At 36.0% G+C, this 18,489-nt stretch overlaps 1 protein-coding gene and 1 non-coding gene across 4 annotated transcripts in view; one reads left to right on the forward strand and one right to left on the reverse strand.

Annotated features, from left to right (window-relative positions):
* LOC144238939 (doublecortin domain-containing protein 1-like) overlaps positions 1–18,065 on the forward strand; it is a 103,272-nt gene extending 85,207 nt beyond the window's left edge. For all 3 annotated transcript variants that reach the window (XM_077772883.1, XM_077772884.1, XM_077772885.1), the window contains 2 exons: positions 17,430–17,596; positions 17,972–18,065. In XM_077772883.1, the coding sequence (XP_077629009.1) occupies positions 17,430–17,596; positions 17,972–18,046 (242 nt within the window). In that variant the 3' untranslated portion in view covers positions 18,047–18,065. The remainder of the gene's footprint in view (positions 1–17,429; positions 17,597–17,971) is intronic.
* On the reverse strand, positions 7,812–7,895 carry TRNAR-UCG (transfer RNA arginine (anticodon UCG)). The gene has a single exon. It is a non-coding gene; the product is annotated as a tRNA-Arg (tRNA).
* Positions 18,066–18,489: the final 424 nt, after the last annotated feature.

Consider the following 18,489-nt stretch of genomic DNA (forward strand, 5'->3'; position numbering starts at 1 on the left):
CAGTTCAGGGGTTTGAGCCTCACATCAGGCTCTGTGCTAATAGCTCAGAGCCTGGGGCCTGCTTTGGATTCTGTCTCCCTCTCTCTTTCCCCTCCCCCACTTGTGCTCTCTCTTTCTCTCTCAAAAATAAATAAATAAACCTTAAAACAATAAAAAATAAAACAATTTTACTGTATGTCTTTGTCAAAATATGAGACTTTCACCTGTATTTCTTTTTTTTTTTTTTAATTTTATTTGTTTTTGAGAGAGAGAGAGAGAGAGACAGAGTGTGAGTAGGGAAGGGACAGAGAGAGATGGAGACACAGAATCCAAAGCAAACTCCAGAATCTGAGCTGTCAGCACAGAGCCCAATGCAGGGCTTGAACTCACAGACTGTGAGATCATGACCTGAGCTGAAGTTGGATGCCGAGCTGCTGAGCCATCCAGGCACCCCTTATCTGTATTTCCAAAAGCACTGATGTGCTAGTTTCTAAGAGCAAAAGTACCAAGAATTCCACATTAGTACTATTAAATTACTATGAGTAGTAATTACTACTATTATTTACTTCTCACTTTTTAAGTTTACTTTTTATACTTTAGTAGTAATTACTGTTCTTTACTAGTGCTACCGTTAGCACTACTAAAAATGCTACTCTTATGGTCCTATCACTTCATTTGAACCTTAACTCCATATGCCTGATGAAGGCCAAACTATTAAGTGGCATACTAAACTGCAAAGCTAGATCCAGACAGCTGTAAGTAATTTTAGGATATGGCTGTTCTGAATACTTAAATTTGTTTCTAATATCCTTGCTTGTACTATATAAAAGCAAACCTTTACTGGCTTTATCATCTTAATACTATTGAGTGACTACTATTATATTTTGATATTTGGGGTGCTTGGGTGGCTCAGTTGATTAAGCATCCAACTCTTTTTTTTTTTAATATTTATTTATTTTTGAGAGAGAGAGAGCGAGCGAGCATGAACAGCAGAAGGGCAGAGAGAGGGAGACAAAGAATGCCAAGCAGACTCCATGCTGTCAGCACAGAACCTGATGTGGGGCTGAATCTCTCGACAGTGAGATCATGACCTGAGCTGAAATCCAGAGTCCAGGATTCCCTCTCTCCTCTTTCTCTGCCCCTCTCCTGCTTGTGTGTTTACACTCTCTCTCTCTCAAAATAAATAAATAAACCTTTAAAAAGATATTTTCATACTTATTGTTATAATTCTTAAGTTTTTTTTCTGCCAAGGATTATATGTATATTTGCATATTAGAGAGTAAATTATATTTTCTTTGTCATTTTTAATGTTTGCACTGGATATGATAATTATTTTTTATTTTATTAGAAGATTCAAAGTTTTTGTAGACATACCCATTATCTAGCTAGTTACTTACCTGTAAGACACATGAAACACAGGGAGTCCATCTTTATGGTCTTTTTTTGGGGGGGAGGTAGGCAATATAGAGTATTAATATTAAAGTTTACGTTTTCTTTCTTGCATTCCCCCCAATCACGCAGGCTAAAATGATCTTTATAATCAATAATATTATATAATCACACTTAAACTTGCATTAATAAAATAAATAACACATTTTCTTAAGACCCTATCCACCTTTAAATTATTTCCAGCCCACTGGGATTTGAAAAAAAAAAAAGGTTTTAAATAAATCATTAGAATTAAAACTGTAAGGAACTTGGTGAAAGGGAAATTAAGAAAGTTGATTCTTCCCGCTCCCAAATGTGGAAGAACAGAACTAGTTAACAAAACATAAAAGCTCTGACTCTGAGGTGTGATGCCTCATGGATACCAGAGGCATTCAGACTCATGCCTCATGCTTCACGTGTCCCACAAGTGGGCTGTTATCACAGTTTAATGCATGCCTTGCCCTGTGTTTTTGTGTACTTAGGAAAGCTATGCCAGCTGAAATTAGCCCATGCAACTACTAACATGTGGAAGCATAACAAGTTCACTAGACTTAAAATCCTCAAAGAAGCTAATCCTGTTGGAGGAACTTTCAGTCTGTAGCACCCTAGTAACTTAACACTAGGTTTTTGCATTTATTTTTTGTTTTGTTAGTATAATTTGTGTATCAAATGATTGAGGTCCCTAATTTTTTAAATTTTTTAAAATGTTTTATTTGTTTCTGAAAGAGAGAGACAACATGAGCAGGGGAGGGTCAGAAAGAGAGGGAGATACAGAATCCGAAACAGGCTCCAGGCTCTGAGCTCATGGTCAGCACAGAGCCCAATGTGGGGCTCGAACCCATGAACCGTGAGATCATGACCTGAGCTAAAGTCAGACACTTAACCGACTGAGCCACCCAGGTGCCCTGAGGTCCCTAAATTTTTATATTTGATGGTCTTCTGAACTTCAACTTGGGAAAGGTCACATGTTAAGGGAAAGTTATCTTTTAATTTAAATAAATGCTAATACTCTTCTTTGATGTATGACTCTTGTTTCCTTGTTTTATGTCAGATCAGAATATCATGTCTTATGTTAAGATCATAGTCATTATAAGTCATTATAAGGACAAATTAGAAGTGTAATTGTACCAAGGACTAATATGTAACAGATACAGAAAGTGAAAAATTTTCTCCTGTCTATTGATTCTTTTTTTAGAATTAGATATACCTTGAAGGTTTTCCTCCTATGCTGTGGACATGACACCACTTTACTTTTTTTTTTTTTTTTTACTTTTTTTTACTTTATCAAGTCTAGTGAAACCATTAAAGCCTCATAGGATTTGCAAATTTCTTATGTTTTTAGACTTTTAAAAACCATAGAGGATTTTAACAAAGAAATTTATTTTGTTACATAAGGAAACATTCCTTACTTATGCCTCCCACAAAGATCTATTCTTTCTAGAGTAGAACTATCCACTCTGTAAAGATGCCATATTCTTATGTATGATCAACATGCTAGTACAGCATTTCTGCTAGAACATAGTATAAAAAATGCATTCTGCAAAATCACTACCCAAAATACAAGACTATGAAAACAATAGGATTGAGGAAGACCATTCAAAATCTATAAACCTTTAAAACCAGAATACTAACTTAAAAAATAATAATTATTAACTTAGGAGATACTGTAAACAGCCTGGATAGGTGTCTCAGAGTGCTGCTTCAGAGGGTATTAAAGCTACACAAAAACAATAGAGTGTGAGACAATGCAGATGGATGTCAACTGGAGGTTTGAGCCAGTGGTGCTTCCTTTAAGAAAGGTACAGGAGGAAGGGAAACTCCCACATAATCATGCAAGGCACCCCACCCCGTACTGTAGGCAAGCTAACGTCTTTTTCTATCCTGCTAAAGGTTAGAATTTTACTCCTCTGTTGGCCTCCTTTGCCTAGGAAAAAGCACATATTCACCAACCAACCGTCTATATTGTACTGATACCATTGCCTATTTACTAATCATATATGAGCTATTTGGTATTACAGAAGCAGATAACAGGGGCAGAACATATGTAAATAGTGTGAGATTTTAACAGACCTCATACCCTCTAACATTTCTCAACTTTTTTGTTCTCTTAACGTCTTTGGCTTCATTATTCCATTATGGTGAACCAGTCTCCCTCTTGAGGAAGGAGATCGTGTGTTTTAGGACCTATTATTCCAATAACCAAATTCTGCTCCTGTGTGGATCATTCTAGATCATAGTGCTTAGTATGAAATTTACCCTAGAAGATTCTGAAATGAGTTGGAATATAATTAAATTGCCTCCAAGTCTATGTTATTGAATACTGAATTGTCGGAGGCCGCGCCGGCTCCGACAGGTCCAGGGGTCCCTGAAGGATGGACGGTGTCAGCGAAAGAGAGTGAGAGAGCCCCGAGATCCTTTCTGATCACCAGGCAGGCATCTCTGTCCTGTCGGTTTTGGTGTCTTTATTTATAGGTCAAAAGTTAACATGGCATCAGGAAATGGAATTTTTACAATGGATAGCTCTTTGTGATAAGGTGTTTTTGGAAAATGTACAGAAACAGGTTTTACAGAAGTCTTCTTGCAGAACAGCCCCAATTATAGTGAAGTTGAGTAACTAAGAAAATAACAAGGTGTTCACATTATAATACAACTAAGATTAAGTCATAGGTTTGTAGATACCCTTATCCATCCTCATCACAGCTGCCAGGGTAAGGGAAGGTGTTTGTGGAAAGTAGGCCTTAGGGAAGGGGCTGCTATACACCATCAGTTAGCAAAGGTGTATGTACTAACTTATCTTCTGCCCTTATCTGTTCCTTCTCTCTAAGTTAGGCTCCTTGTCTCTGGGCAAGACTTGGTTTTCCAGTTATATGCTTTATTGCACCAGAGAGCCAACCATACCTTTAAAGAGTTTAGCTTATTTCCAATACATAGAATAGCCTCTTTGAGTGCATTTACCTTTGTGTCTAGTTTTATGATTTCTAGAATAGCTAGGGCATGAGAGACATTTTTGGTTAGTTGATTTACATGTTGAGCTGTATGAACATCTTGGACTAATGCAACGGTAGAAACAGAATTGTACATGTAAAGGTCAATCTTTTATGACTAGGGGTCATTAGCCTGTTCATAGCTCAAGGGAAAGTATGGAGGGAAACAGGACCTTCTGGAGACACGATGTCTGTTCCCATAATCAAAAGAAGAAGTTCCCACAATAAGTTCCTTCACAAGGTGCAATCATCATACCAGGGCCGGAATAAGGGGACAAGTCACTCCCGATATTGATCAACAAGGTACCCTAGGGGTCAGTGCTCAAGCAGAAATAATTGAGTGGGGGTGGATATCGGTCATCATCTGATTGGCAAGAGACCGTGCAAACTTGCTTTAACCTCACCAGGAGTTTTCTCGACTAGTGGGCTCAGAATGGCTCCCAACACTGAATCTTCACTTTCTATTCCATTTTCCACTCAAAATTATACCCAGTACTGCTACGCAAATTGGCTATTTTTTCTCTGATATGTTCTTCAGAGACTGTACAATGCAATGAAGTCAAATGACAGGGTTAGTGTATTTTAATCATAAAATTCCAAAAAACATACCCTGAACTTAAGTATTAATTCTTGTCCATTATGAAATTTTTGTGAAGTTAAATTCAAAGAATAAAATTACAATGAAATGAAATCCAAAAATTTTATGTCTACAGAGAAGTGAATTCCAAAATCAAATAATATCACCTTTGTGACTTAAAATCCAATAAAAGTTCCAACCCCTCAAGTTAAAATTTAAAGAAATTAGAGTCCTTAATTTAATTCTTCTCAGTGTCAGCCAGATCGCTTTTGGATGCCTAGTTTGAACTGGAATTCCTCCAGCAGCTATCTTCTGGGCCCTCGTGGTGGGTGTCATCCCTCAGGACTTGAGAAGTTGAAATGAGTCTACACAAACTTTCTCATATGCCCTAATTCCATTTGAGTCAAGACGTGATCACATCATCAGCCCCATACCCAGGACATTCAGAACAGAAGCCAATTCCCAGTTTCTAATATGGCTGTTTCAAGCAAGAAGATGTTTCCAGGACCTTATTTTGGCATGATCCAGACCAGTGACTGCTGCCAAAGAGCCTCACAGAAACTAAGTGAAAGAAGGCAAAGAAGAGAAAGCATTCCTCATGTCAGTCTTTCCAAGATGCCAGTCAATTTATGCTGTTGAGCAGGGTCTGTGACATATGACAAAACTTGCTGGGAAGCAATCTCCCATAAAGGCATTAATTATAGCATTATATATTTATAATATCTTGAGGAAAAAATTGACCAGTTGAATTATTTTTTAAAAAAAAATGCTGCATGACTTGATGAAGTGCTCTGATTTTGGAGCCAGAGTCCAAAGTCCAGTTCACCACCTATTGTATGAACTGAGACAAGTTAATTAGTTTCTTTGAGAGTTAGTTTCTTCATCTATAAACTTACTTGTCATATTAGTTTGTTGTAAGGATTAAGCGAATTATACATAAAGTCCTTAGAACAAGTACCTGACACTTGGTAAGCATTATATAACTTTTTTTTTTAGGTTTTATTTTTAAGTAATCTCTGCACTCAACGTGGGGCTCAAACTCACAAGCGCAAGATCAAGAGTTACATGCTCCACAAGTGAGCCAGCCAGGTGCCCCAACATTATAGAATACTTTATCATCATTGCTGTTATTATCATTATTCTAAAGGAGGATACTCTTATGTTCTTGCAGCATTTGGAAATTTACATCGGTGGCAGCACCATGACTTATTTGAGATGTTGTTATTTGCCTTTGTAAAGTTTTCCAAACACCTTAATGTTCTTTTCCCTCTGAGTCACATGTTTATGAACCCCATGCTTAACTGAGGGTAGGCCCTCACTGGTGGCAAAGCATCCATCTTGCCTCGGGGAACAGTAATTTCAATCTTGGATCACAGTGGCCACTGCAATGGTCTATGACTATGGACCTGTTTAAGCCCAAGACACGTACTTCATGATCACAGCTTCTCCCTTATCTTCACTTTGGTTCCCATTAGAGAATAACTTCACTCCATGGATTTCCGAATTGAATGGCTGTTTATTTTTCCTAGCCTTACCATCTTAGGTGCTCAGTGAAAACCAGCACTGTTATTTCCTCCTGTAGACATGGTCTTTCCTCAGTTTTTGAATGCTTCTAGGCTTGAGTTAACATTTCTGTTCTCTTTTTCTACACTATTTAGGATTTGCCTCTACTGTGCTCCATTCCTTTCAGAAAGGTTCCCTTCTCTAACAGGCTTGGGCTTCATTCTTTGTGGTCATTGAGTTCTCTCCTTTTACTTTTCCTTTGCTACAGGGTCTCTCATAGTGAGAGATATGATATCAATAAGTTCCATGTTTGTCAACATCATCTTTTGTTCAAACCAGTCCTACCCATTTTCACCTCCCTGAGTTAAATAATCCCACACAGGATGTATTTTCCCACTGTCTAATACCTAATTTAGATCTGACTTCTTGTTCTGTTACTGCTGTGCCTGGATCTTCTGTAACATAATTCATCTTCCCTTTGCCTTTTCTTAATCTAGACCCAGAAATTTGGCAATGGGAGGGGATGCACTAAATACATTTTTTGAGTATTAAATGTTAATCTTCCTAGTATTCCCCTCTCCAGTTTGTTCAGATTTCATGTGCATGTTTTGTATAACAGTCCCATCCTCAAAAGATTTTTCTAATTGCTCTTACTATTAATTTATCTGTAAAATAAATGTCATCTTTTCACAGTATTTGGGGATTTTGCCTCCTTTCAGGGATTGTTCTGAGTTTGCTCTCTGAGATCTCTATTTCTCTGTTAGGTTTTATTGGGCTCCAGTTACTGTTCGTGATTTTATAACAATTGAAATATTTTCCCCTTTTATAATAAACTCTTTTGGAGTAGTTAGCCTTGATACTCTCATATCTGGCCTTCAGGATTTCAGTTTCTCTCTTCATATCTGTTAAAAATGTGTGTTCAAATCAGATATTTACCTTTATTCTAAGGAGATCTCTTTCCTCCTCTGGCTAAATAAACCTGTCTTGTTTATTTTCATGCATACATTGCTTTATTTTGATCATAAGTTTGAAACATATTTTGAAACCACTTTAGGGGCACCTGGCTAGCTCAGTCTGCAGAACATGTACCTCCTGATTTTGGGGTCTTAAATCCTAGCCCCACATTGGACATGGAACCTATGTAAAACCACTTTACTTTCTCCTTTATTCCTTTAGCAAACCTGTTTCCTAGATTTTTTTTATTTTTTAAATGATTTTTAAATTTATTTCTGAGAGAGAGAGAGAGAGAGAAAGGCAGTGTGAACAGGGGAGGGTCAGAGGGAGAGGGAAACACCAGAATCAGAAGCAGACTCCAGGCTCTGAGCTAGCTGTCAGCACAGAGCCCAAGGTGGGGCTTGAACCCACGACCGTGAGATCATGACCTGAGCCGAAGTCAGATGCTTAACCGACTGAGCCACTCAGGCGCCCTGGAAAGCAATTATTTCTAAATAGAGGACCTAAACAGGAGATTTGCAGACATTATATGTTCTCCTACTTTGTTGCAGATACACCCATTTAACTTAGAAGAGACATGACAATTAAGCAGTAGATCCTTGCTAAGAATAATAGATGGTAGCTGTAGTCGATTGGGACCTATTTCCCACTGGAAGAAATAATAATTATATGCTGATGTTAGAGATGTCAACCTATGTAAAGAATTTCCCCAAGAGTCTTCCTGTTTGCCCCAACAATCTCCCTCTCTTTTCATTGAAATATTCATTTAATACATTAATTACTCCATATGGGTTCTAGTGACTACTGTTTACTTTTCTAAGAGTTCACAAACTATTCATCTTATAATCTCTTCTAGAACTTTTCAGGGAATTAAGATCAAACTTATGGCTAAAATATATTTAAAATTAAATACATTGCCTCTCTTCAATCCTTGAGTCCCAATCCTATTGACCTTTATTTCTTATATTTTATGAAATGTAAGACTTCAGACCTCTATCTGAAGAGAGATGTCAAATGCTAGTGGTTGTGAATCAGCCCTTAAATCTCTCTAGGGTACATTGGAATATATGAAGGAAACCAGTTAAGAGCCCTTTTGTGTTGGAAAGGTGCTTCTCAGGAGGAGTCTTCTGACTTCCCTTGGGACCTGTGCACCTGTGACTTTGCCTTGGTTCCAAGGTTTCTTATACATGGCCCTCAGTGTTTCCTAGTGACCTCCCGGCATCAGAGTTGGGCTACTCTTGTTGTTTGGACAAAAGCAGAAAGTAATCACTGACTTATAATTCTACTATGATATAGAGAATATTAAGAATTTTTACAGGCTTGATTTAAAAAAGGTTTATGGTGGCATTTGGAGAACCCCCTTTGTAATTGGATCACTGCCATCTTTTATTAAATATGTGAATGCAGACTTGTGTGATATGAACATCCACAAAGCAGTCTAATCTGCTCATAGACTCTTATATCAGTCAGAAATTCCCTTTTGAAGTCCTTAAAACATGGACTCTCTTTTATATTCATGCAGATATGGTCAACACTCCTAGGTTTTGTTGGGCTAAATTTGCTTCAGTATTTATATAATATTTTAACCAAATCCTTGCTCTTTCCATCTTCTTGAGTTTGTCTTTCTAGTGTCCGTTTTTTTTTGTTTTTTGTTTGTTTGTTTTTTTATTTCTAGGAGAGAGAGAGAGAGACAGCGTGAGCAGGGGAGGGTCAGAGAGAGAGGGAGTCACAGACTGAAACAGGCTCCAGGCTCTGAGCTGGCAGTCAGCACAGGGCCCGACGCGGGGCTCGAACCCACGAACCGCGAGATCATGACCTAAGTGAAAGTCGGACGCTTAACCGACTAAGCCACCCAGGCGCCCCTCTAGTGTCCGTTTTTTATCTTTTATTTCTCAGTCTTTGGACCAAAAATCTTAGCCTGACTCTAATGACTTGTCAGTGATCCTAGAAGCTTATTGTTAAAAATATAAGTATAATTCCCAATGAAAATAAATAGCTTAATTGTTACTATCTGTTACAAAACAATTTTTTAAACAAAGTTCTCCATGTAATAGAACATGACTCCGTATATATTTGTTTTCTTCCCCATAAGAGTTTTTAGAAGGATGGGATAGTAGGCAAATTATGTAAAATGCTAATTATAGAAGGTTCTACTTTCATGAAATAAGCATGGAGAAATAAACATTGAAAGAGAACCCTCCATTTTAATTGCTAAAGCTATTAAGACTTGGGGCGCCAGGGAGGCTCAGTCAGTTAAGTGTCTGACTTCAGCTCAGGTCATGATCTCATGGTTCGTGGGTTCGAGTCCCGCATCGGGCTCTGTGCTGACACTAGCTCAGAGCCTGGAGCCTGCTTCAGATTCTGTATCTCCCTCTCTCTCTGACCTTCCCCTGTTCACGCTGTCTCTCTCTCTCAGAAATAAATAAAACATTAAAAAACTATTAAGACTTGAGTTTATCACATGTAAACTACATATTATATATAATATGTAATAATTAATATACTGTATATATATAATCCTAAATATAAGATTTAAATGTAATATTTTGACTTAACATTTGCATACAAGGAGACCAAAACAGCTTTATACACATTATCTGATTCCTGTAGGGTTGTCTGAATTAGGTATATGTCCGTCAAGTATTATTATTATTATTGCTTTTAGACTTCAGAAAAAAGAGGGGCGCCTGGGTGGCTTAGTCGGTTAAGCGTCCAACTTTCGCTTGGGTCATGATCTCGCGGTTCGTGGGTTCGAGCTCCGCGTCGGGCTCTGTGCTGACTGCCAGCTCAGAGCCTGGAGCCTTTTTCGGAGTCTGTGTCTCCCTCTCTCTCTGGCCCTCCCCAGCTCACACTGTCTCTCTCTCTCTGTCTCCTAGAAATAAATAAAAATATTTTTAAAAAAAAGACTTCAGAAAAAAGAAAAAATTAAGAAAGAAAATTTTTTTGATTTCTGTTGGTTGCTACTTTACAATGTAACAGTAGAATTTGAAACATTTTTGGGTGTCTGGATGGCTTAGTCAGTAGAGAATGCAATTCTTGACTTCAGGGTTGTTAAATTCAAGCCCCATTTTGGGAGTAGAGATTACTTAAAAATAAAATCTTAAAAAAATAAACATTTTACAATTAGCTTACTTTTGATGGTATTTACACATCAAGTGCTTTGTATATTTGATTTTGTTTCTAAGTTTTATTGTGTTTTCTATTATATCTTTTCCTAATGGGTCAAAGTTAATTGGTGCCTCAGATAACACCATTTGGGTTAAACTTTTCTCAAGAGTAATAATAAAAAAAATAATGTAAAAAAGTATTAGTTGTTACAGCAAGCACTTTTATAATGACATTTCTAAAGGCCTTTACTTCTAACTCTTGTTGGTTTTATTTAAGTTCCATGCTTTGCATTTTCCAAAAGTAACTCTAAGATGACACCTCAAATTTTTGTACAGAGCTTTAAAGTTTGCAAAAGCAGGTCATATATATTCAATTACTATGTATTGAGATAGGCCATACCCATATAAAATAGATTAGATATAGTTTAGTCTCAATATTTAAGTAGCTTTAAAGTTATACATATATCAATTAAGTTATTTTTCATTATTACTAAATGTCAGATATTTAAGATGCCCAAGGAACTGAGTTCACAAAATACTTGTATTTTCAAAGACACACACAGTATTGTTTTTGTTGAGGGGAAAGGCAAGACACAATAGAATCCCAGCTTATTTCTACTTGTATAAATCAAGTTATTTAAATAAATGAATTGTGTATGCTGACCTGTTCTACCAGTGTGCTACTGGGATGTATGAAAAAAAGATGTGCATGGTGGTGGAAGTAGAAAGAGGCATAAAGTGTATTGGAAAACTACCAAATGTCCCCTGCAAATGGGCCCTATTCAGAATCAGTAAGCGTATGATGAGTGAAGTGGTTTTGAATATCGCCTTTAGATTCCATGCTGTTACAAGGCCAGCCCTGAACATGGCAACTCTTATTTCCACACACAGTACCTCTTCACTCTCAATTTAACCCCAAAATCTGATGAACCCATTACTCCATACTTGATTTCATGGAACAAGGAGTAGATATAGTTACAAATGATCAATCACAAGCCGTGAACCAAAGCAGCAAGGCATTAACAATTCACACCATTTCGGTCCACTTGCTCAAGCAGAAGATGTGCCAGCATATTTAATGCACAGCTACTTCGTTCAGTTTAAGAAAAAACATGACTCAGGATGCATTTTCAAAACAGAAGAGACCTAAGATTTCATACTTTCTAAGCCCCAATGTCAACGTTCACTCACACATCAGCAATTAAAATAACCAGGTGTTCTGTAAAGGTCACAATGTCTAAATTAAATTTTACTCAGGTAAAAACAATATGACCTATGAAATTCTTCCCCCCAATGCCTCCCTGTTCTGTTTGATCCTATCATACAAATCAATGTCTCTTACAGCAGTATTATAACACTGTAGACCCCACAGGCAATATGCCGTCAGTTTAATAGGATCACTGAAAAACTAAAGCAGCTGTGAAAGATTGCTCTAAGTATAGCAATCGTGTGCTTGTCATTTTGTTCAGTGGAGGAAGCATCCAAATTTGGGTAGGCATCAGTATTTAAGAATATGACTGCTAAATCTTTTCACATAAGTACCTTAGGGACAATAACATTTGACATATAGCATATAAACAAAAGTACACAGCAGCTGTTAGTTTAGTTTTGTTTGAATAAGAATATACTGATATAAATCAAGCAACATTGGAGACAGTGTGCTTTACATCATTCAATCTTCCCAGCAGACCATGCTTTTGAGTGGCATCTGCTGGTTGTTCTGAGACCAAGAGCTTTCCAACTATTACCTAAAGCTGGATAAAGAGCATTAAAACACACACATACCTTGGCGCTAACTAAAACTCCCTCCAGGCATACTTCCTCGACAGGAGACAGTCAAATCTTAGTATCTTTAAAGAGCTCACTTTGCTTCAGCCAAAAAAGACTTTTTAGATAAACTTCACTTTAAAAATAAATTCCAGCTGAATTTGTAGGAAACTTCCTAATGATGCCCTGCTAACAATAGCTGAGTATTTTTGAGACTGAGATTTGAAACTTGCTGCCAAAGAGCACATAGAAGTTTCTTTATAGGTAAGTATGCTCTTGGCAGTGCTCTTTTTCTTTCCCCCATAGTCTCATGCACTCCGACTGAAATGTGAAAATTACAGTAGTATGTAAATTATGATTCTGAATATTTAATTGGCATGAGTTTTAATTTTTAATTCATAGCAGTTTATTAAAGGCTTTGATTATTTCAAGTGCTTTTTGAAAATATATTAATTAAAAAATCCTCTTTTAACTTTCTATAGTAGATTCAAATGAGTATTCAAAGTGTCTCTCTAATTTAAGATGTTGCTTTTGGAAAGAGATATATATTCTCTAGGTATAGATCTTGAAAGACATTCCAGTCTATTTTTACTTGGTAAGTTCCAACAGCTTTGTGGTTTCTCTTTAGAGAGATATTTGTCTCCTTGTCAGAAATCCTTGTACTGCTCCCATCATAAATCCAAATAAGTCCAAGCTTCTTATCAGTGATGAAGTGATTTTAATAGAAGGTCCTCTTGAGAACTGAATAGCTTATTTATATGAATAGCATTTGAACTCATTGTATATGGTGTTCTTAGAAGATATCATCTTCATTATTTAAAGTAGCTTTTTGACCTTAACTAATATTTTTCCTTTGTTGCATAATTTTATGGTGTGCTTTTTCCCATAGTAACATGATTTATGACATGGTAAGATAAGGCACATGAGTCTTTTCCAAGACTTTTTAAATACCCACCTCTGGCCTTCTCCTGGCCTGTTAATGCTTCATTGCCAAATTGTATCATTTTCTTTTGTATTTATTTTCCCTCTTAGTCTTCAGGATCATTTTATAAGGAAAATTAAGGAAAACAGTTGTACATATTCTAAATGTGTTTCAAAATTCTGGTATATTAATATTTATTAAATTTTGATCAAATTTTCATTTAGTCATAGAAAGTTACAGATTCTAAGTGATTGTGTATAGTTCCTAAAAGACTGTCCACAGTATATCCAAAGCACTATTTATCCATCCGGTAGACATTTATTGAGCACTGCTTTTACCAAGCTAAAAAACACTGTGGCCTCAAAACCCTAAAGTATTTGTGATATACTAGAGGATGGGAGTGGGAGTGAAGAAGATAAGGATTAAATCAAATCAATAAGTCGAAAATAAAATTATAAACAATGCTCTGGGAAACATAGAGGAGGGAGCAGTTAATTTTGCCTAAATAACATGGGATATTTTGCTAAAGAAGGTGACATTTGATATGAACCTTGAAGGATAGGAATATATTAACAGGTGGAAAAAAGGAGGAAGAAATGCAAGGGAAGTAGAATGGCATGCGTGAGAAAAAAGTATCAATTGATAGGTATGACATTAAAATAGCTACTACATTTAATCATATGATTGATTTACCCATGATGCTCATTATTAACTCTACCCAGTGAAGTTACTTCTTTTGGTCGCATGATCTATGCACTTAGAATCCTCAGTCTGAACTCCAAACACAATGAGACTGTTGGATTTATCTCAGTTTTCCCTGCAGTCATAACTTGAGAATAAATAAAATGGATCAAAAGCTATCACCCTTGTAACTGCACCTCTGCAGTGGTGTTAATGATCCCAATGGAATGATCACATTTGACTGATCTATGCAGATAGGTAAATTTAATGAAAGATTAATTTCCAAACCATTTATCTAATAAAAGTGTCGAGGCTCTATTTAATGAAAATAATGAAATTACAGGAAAGCAAAACTCTTGTTGCAATTATGTAAACGGGACAAATGGGTAGAACACCTGTAATAAAGGCCTCAAACCTAAGAAGAAATGCTGTGCATAGCTCTGCACAGAAATATTAAAGGAACATAGGAAAATAGGAGCCAGCTAACCTTCTTGAATGAGGCAGTATTTATGAGTAGTAGTCTGAAGGAGAAACTCGTGGTTTATGCACAAAATAATACCCTGGAGTTCATTCATTGGGAAAGACATTTTTTTTTCATTGAGTATCTCTCACGGGCCTTGTTAGCTCTAGGTTTATGCTCTTTCCAAGGTTGAAAAGTGTCTATTGTCCTCTCTAAATAATTGCCTTTATTTTTGGCACATCTTTATGCAATAGTCTTCTTTAATAGAATGCACTTTGCTTCAGAAACAGAGTAAAAGAAAATTTTACATAAAAGAAAACCATTGGCTAAGAACACTTATGAGTTGTTGGTATAGAATGTTAAGAATATCCACTAAAATGCTTAAAAATAATTCATTATCACATTAAAAAATTTATGGTTGGGGTTGAAAAGTCAACTGACTTATTTTTAATCAATTTTTCTATTATATTTCAAAACTATCATTTTAGGCCAAGTCTCCTTTTATATGGGAAGTTCTTTAATTCTAACTGATTAATAAAATTAATTTTTAAATATATTAGGCTTATATTTATACTTCCTTTCTCAGTACTTAGGGCGTATCATTTTCTTATGTTTTCTGTACCTTCCTAGTTAGTGGAAACATTGTTTGTTCTTAGAGTGTGCTTTGTCTTCCTTTTCAAGAAGATCATCAAAGTTACTAGTTTGCAGCTTCCAAAAAGAAAAGAGCCTTCTAATCCCTAGTTCAGAGGCTAACCTTTATTAGCACTCTTGTGGTTATAATGAGGACCCTGCTTCCAGCAGGGAGATTCTGGAATACTGAACAGATTATTCAACAAGTTCAGAGCAGATTCTGAAGTCCCTTATAAAACCTGCTTGTGAATACTGCTTTCTTTGCTTTGCTATTTCTGGTTTCCATAGTATTCCTAATTACATAAATCATGTGGAGCATGGGAGCTATTTTCTATCCCATATCAATTCTGACATTGCCTGCATTTTGGTATAATTTGGTTTTTTCCTAAGCTTTATTTTTTTTCTTAAATTTTTATTTAAGAGGACACAAACTCTACAAAAAGTAGAGTTTGTATTGGGAGATCGATGAAATTATACTTTGGAATCCCTTGGACTGACAGAAAGAATTTGAAAGTTATTTTGTGGCAAGCATGGATGAATAAAGCTATAGGATTGGAGAATCTGATAACATGTTCTCAGATTTGAATTCAAGATTAAATCTAGGATGTAGATCATTCAAGTTTATTACCTACTTCTCAATTTACTTTAAATTATTTCAATTATTTTCAATTTATGTAATGCCGTTCCATGTTCAAAAACTGTAATAGGTTCAATGAGTGTACCAAATTAAAAGTTTACAAATTAAAACCCAATACACAGTAATGTATTACTGCTACAGCAGTTAATTAAAAGCACTGATGATTCTTAAGCTAGTTTCCTTTAGAAAAAATTATAATCAAGATGATTTATATTGTAAATTTTTCTTAAAGATTGAAAAGTTGTAATTCTGAAAGAAGTTTCCTTTTAGTTTGCTTTATTTTATACTATATATGATCTTAAACTTTAGAAAAGTTTGAGGTGTTTGTTACGATAACACAGAGAAAAGCAATTGCTCCAGGAGTATAAATATGGCTTTGATACATGGATTTTAGGAATTAATTTCTGAGGCTGGGTAAGTGAATTTCATGCACACATCTAACGATGTCTAAATAGTCACTGGGTCATAATTTTCTTTTAACTTTATAGTAGTTTTAGAAAAGCTTAAGTTCGATTTCCACCCTTCACCTTAGTGTTGAATATATTAGAAATTATTTAAATTGTTCTATGGTAGAGAGTTGCAGAACTTAGTGCCATAAAGTGCATAACTTTTTTACTAAGAGCAAAATTCAGCAGAATACCAGTAGCAAAGGCCATTTGCATAACTCAGCCGCTCAGCAGCTCAGCTGAACCTAATTGTAATTCAATTTCCAGATTGCTACGCTAGGCCTCTCTGCGTAAAATATACCACATATAACATAACCAATGGCATGGAGCTAGGAGCTATTTTCTTTGCTGGTGATCTATTTAATTTCTTTTCTAGTAGAAATATATATCAGAATAAGGTAGCCAAGCCATATAGTTATTTTGTATGTTTATACTATGTCACATGTGTATACTTAAGGCCAAGTTAAAAAATGATATCCTTTCATTTTTCTGGGTTCTCAAATGTGCATAAGATTTTTTAAATTTCTTTATCTCTGGCATTTCAGAGGGAAATTAAATCTTGAAAAATGTTAGCTAGCTGCCATGTTATTTGACTATTTTACACTAGGAAGACTTTATAAGCTAATCATGTGAAAAAGTATATAAACATGTCTGTCAAGTCCAGTGTAGATGTTGCAATACAGGCCAACAAGTAAATATCTTCTCTCTGTTTACAAAATGCTTACTGGAATAGCATTCCTAAATCTTTAGCTTATATCCCAGAAACTTAAAAACAAAAAGTTATGATAAAATGCTTGCTTAAGATTCTCCCCTTTATTTTTAAACAGCCTTGCCACCCTGTTTTTATGGGTTATTTTATCAATGGCAGTGAAAAGACTTGAATAGGATGGCTTATAAAGGTGTGGATTGTACTTTATGAATAATTTCCAGATGTGATGTTTTAGGTATATAGACTTCCTCTATGGGAAGCTATATACAGAAACAACATGGATCTTACAATTTTATCAGGACAATGCAAGTAGATTTCAGCAAGGTTGGTTCCAACTCATCTGTGATAAATGAGAAGATAAGGCAATCAGTGCACACCATGACACTCTGTGCAGCTAGTTAGGCACACTTCAGAACTATTCAGGTGTGCTCACAAAGCTTATGAGTCTTGCATGGGGGGGTGTCTCAATATAAATACATCCTTCATGGTGGCCACTAGTAATGCAGGAATTGCCTCTGTAAGACTTAACCCAGGTCAGATATAAATAATAGATGTTAAGAGTTAGTTCTGGTACTGGGGCTGTGTTCTAGGCAGTGCATTTCAGTTGGGTCAAAAGAATTTATTTTCCCTTATTTTCTTGCATAGTTCCTCTGCTTGAAAAATGCCTGCAAAATTCCATCACACCTTTGCGGGGACCAGTTTGGGTCTCTAAGGGAGAAGGTTTCAGTCCCTCAGGAGCTAAGATGTACATCCAAGGAGTTCTTTTGGCCTTGTACCAACGACTAAAGTCTGCAAAAAAATATTATAAACAGGTGAGTTACCCCTTTTGAAAAATGCTTTATTCTGTGTTTTAAAATGTGTTTGGTTGTATAGAGGCAATGATTGGCATTGTGTCATAAAAAAACTGTGACATGTATTTTGTGAACTCAGTGCCCGTTAGGGAGCCAAAATGCTTCTTCTGTAATCTCAAAGCCAACAATAATGGGGCTAATTGTATCTGTCTTTTGGTATGGGATGTCATATGTCTCATCTTTTCTTGCTGCATACTGTGCAAAGCGAAGGCAACTCCTTATGGGGAATTTCTATAGACAGTTACTTTAAGCAAGAAAATGAATAGCTACTAAGACAGTTGAAGGTTTAAATGTTCAGCCTTCTTTTCTCTTTTCTTTCTTTTCTTTTTTTTTCAGTATGGAATCAGAATTGCTGTTGTAGAAGTTGGGCTAAAATGTAAACCAATCGCATTCTGGGGAATGAAACTGTGAATTAATTCCCTTGTTAGGACTAACTCAACTTCATTTATGCTTATTTAACTTGTATGTTTATAAAGTAAAGAAATAGAACTAACATATGTGAATCAGATTAAACTTGATTTTGTCCTATAACTGTGAGTGTGTGTGTGTGTGTGTGTGTGTGTGTGTAAAGACTGATTTTTTTTATAACTATTTATAGAGACTTTGATTTATCCTGAAGTAGAATTCACATTACAAAGTAGAATGACTGATGGCCATACATAAAATAAAAATGGAGTTAACGCATTTTTAGAAACCTCTTTGCACTTTGGTCTTAAGAAGTTAAGCATACATTTTACCATGTTAAATCACGTCTAGGTTTTACATTTCTAACTATGAGATTCCAGTTTAGAACTGGGCTCATTATCTCAAGCCACAGGCCACTGAAAAATGAACATTTTGAAAGCATCCTGCTA

Source organism: Crocuta crocuta, unplaced genomic scaffold (genome assembly GCF_008692635.1).
Source record: "Crocuta crocuta isolate KB4526 unplaced genomic scaffold, BGI_CrCroc_1.0 scaffold382, whole genome shotgun sequence".
Taxonomy (NCBI): Eukaryota; Metazoa; Chordata; class Mammalia; order Carnivora; family Hyaenidae; genus Crocuta; species Crocuta crocuta.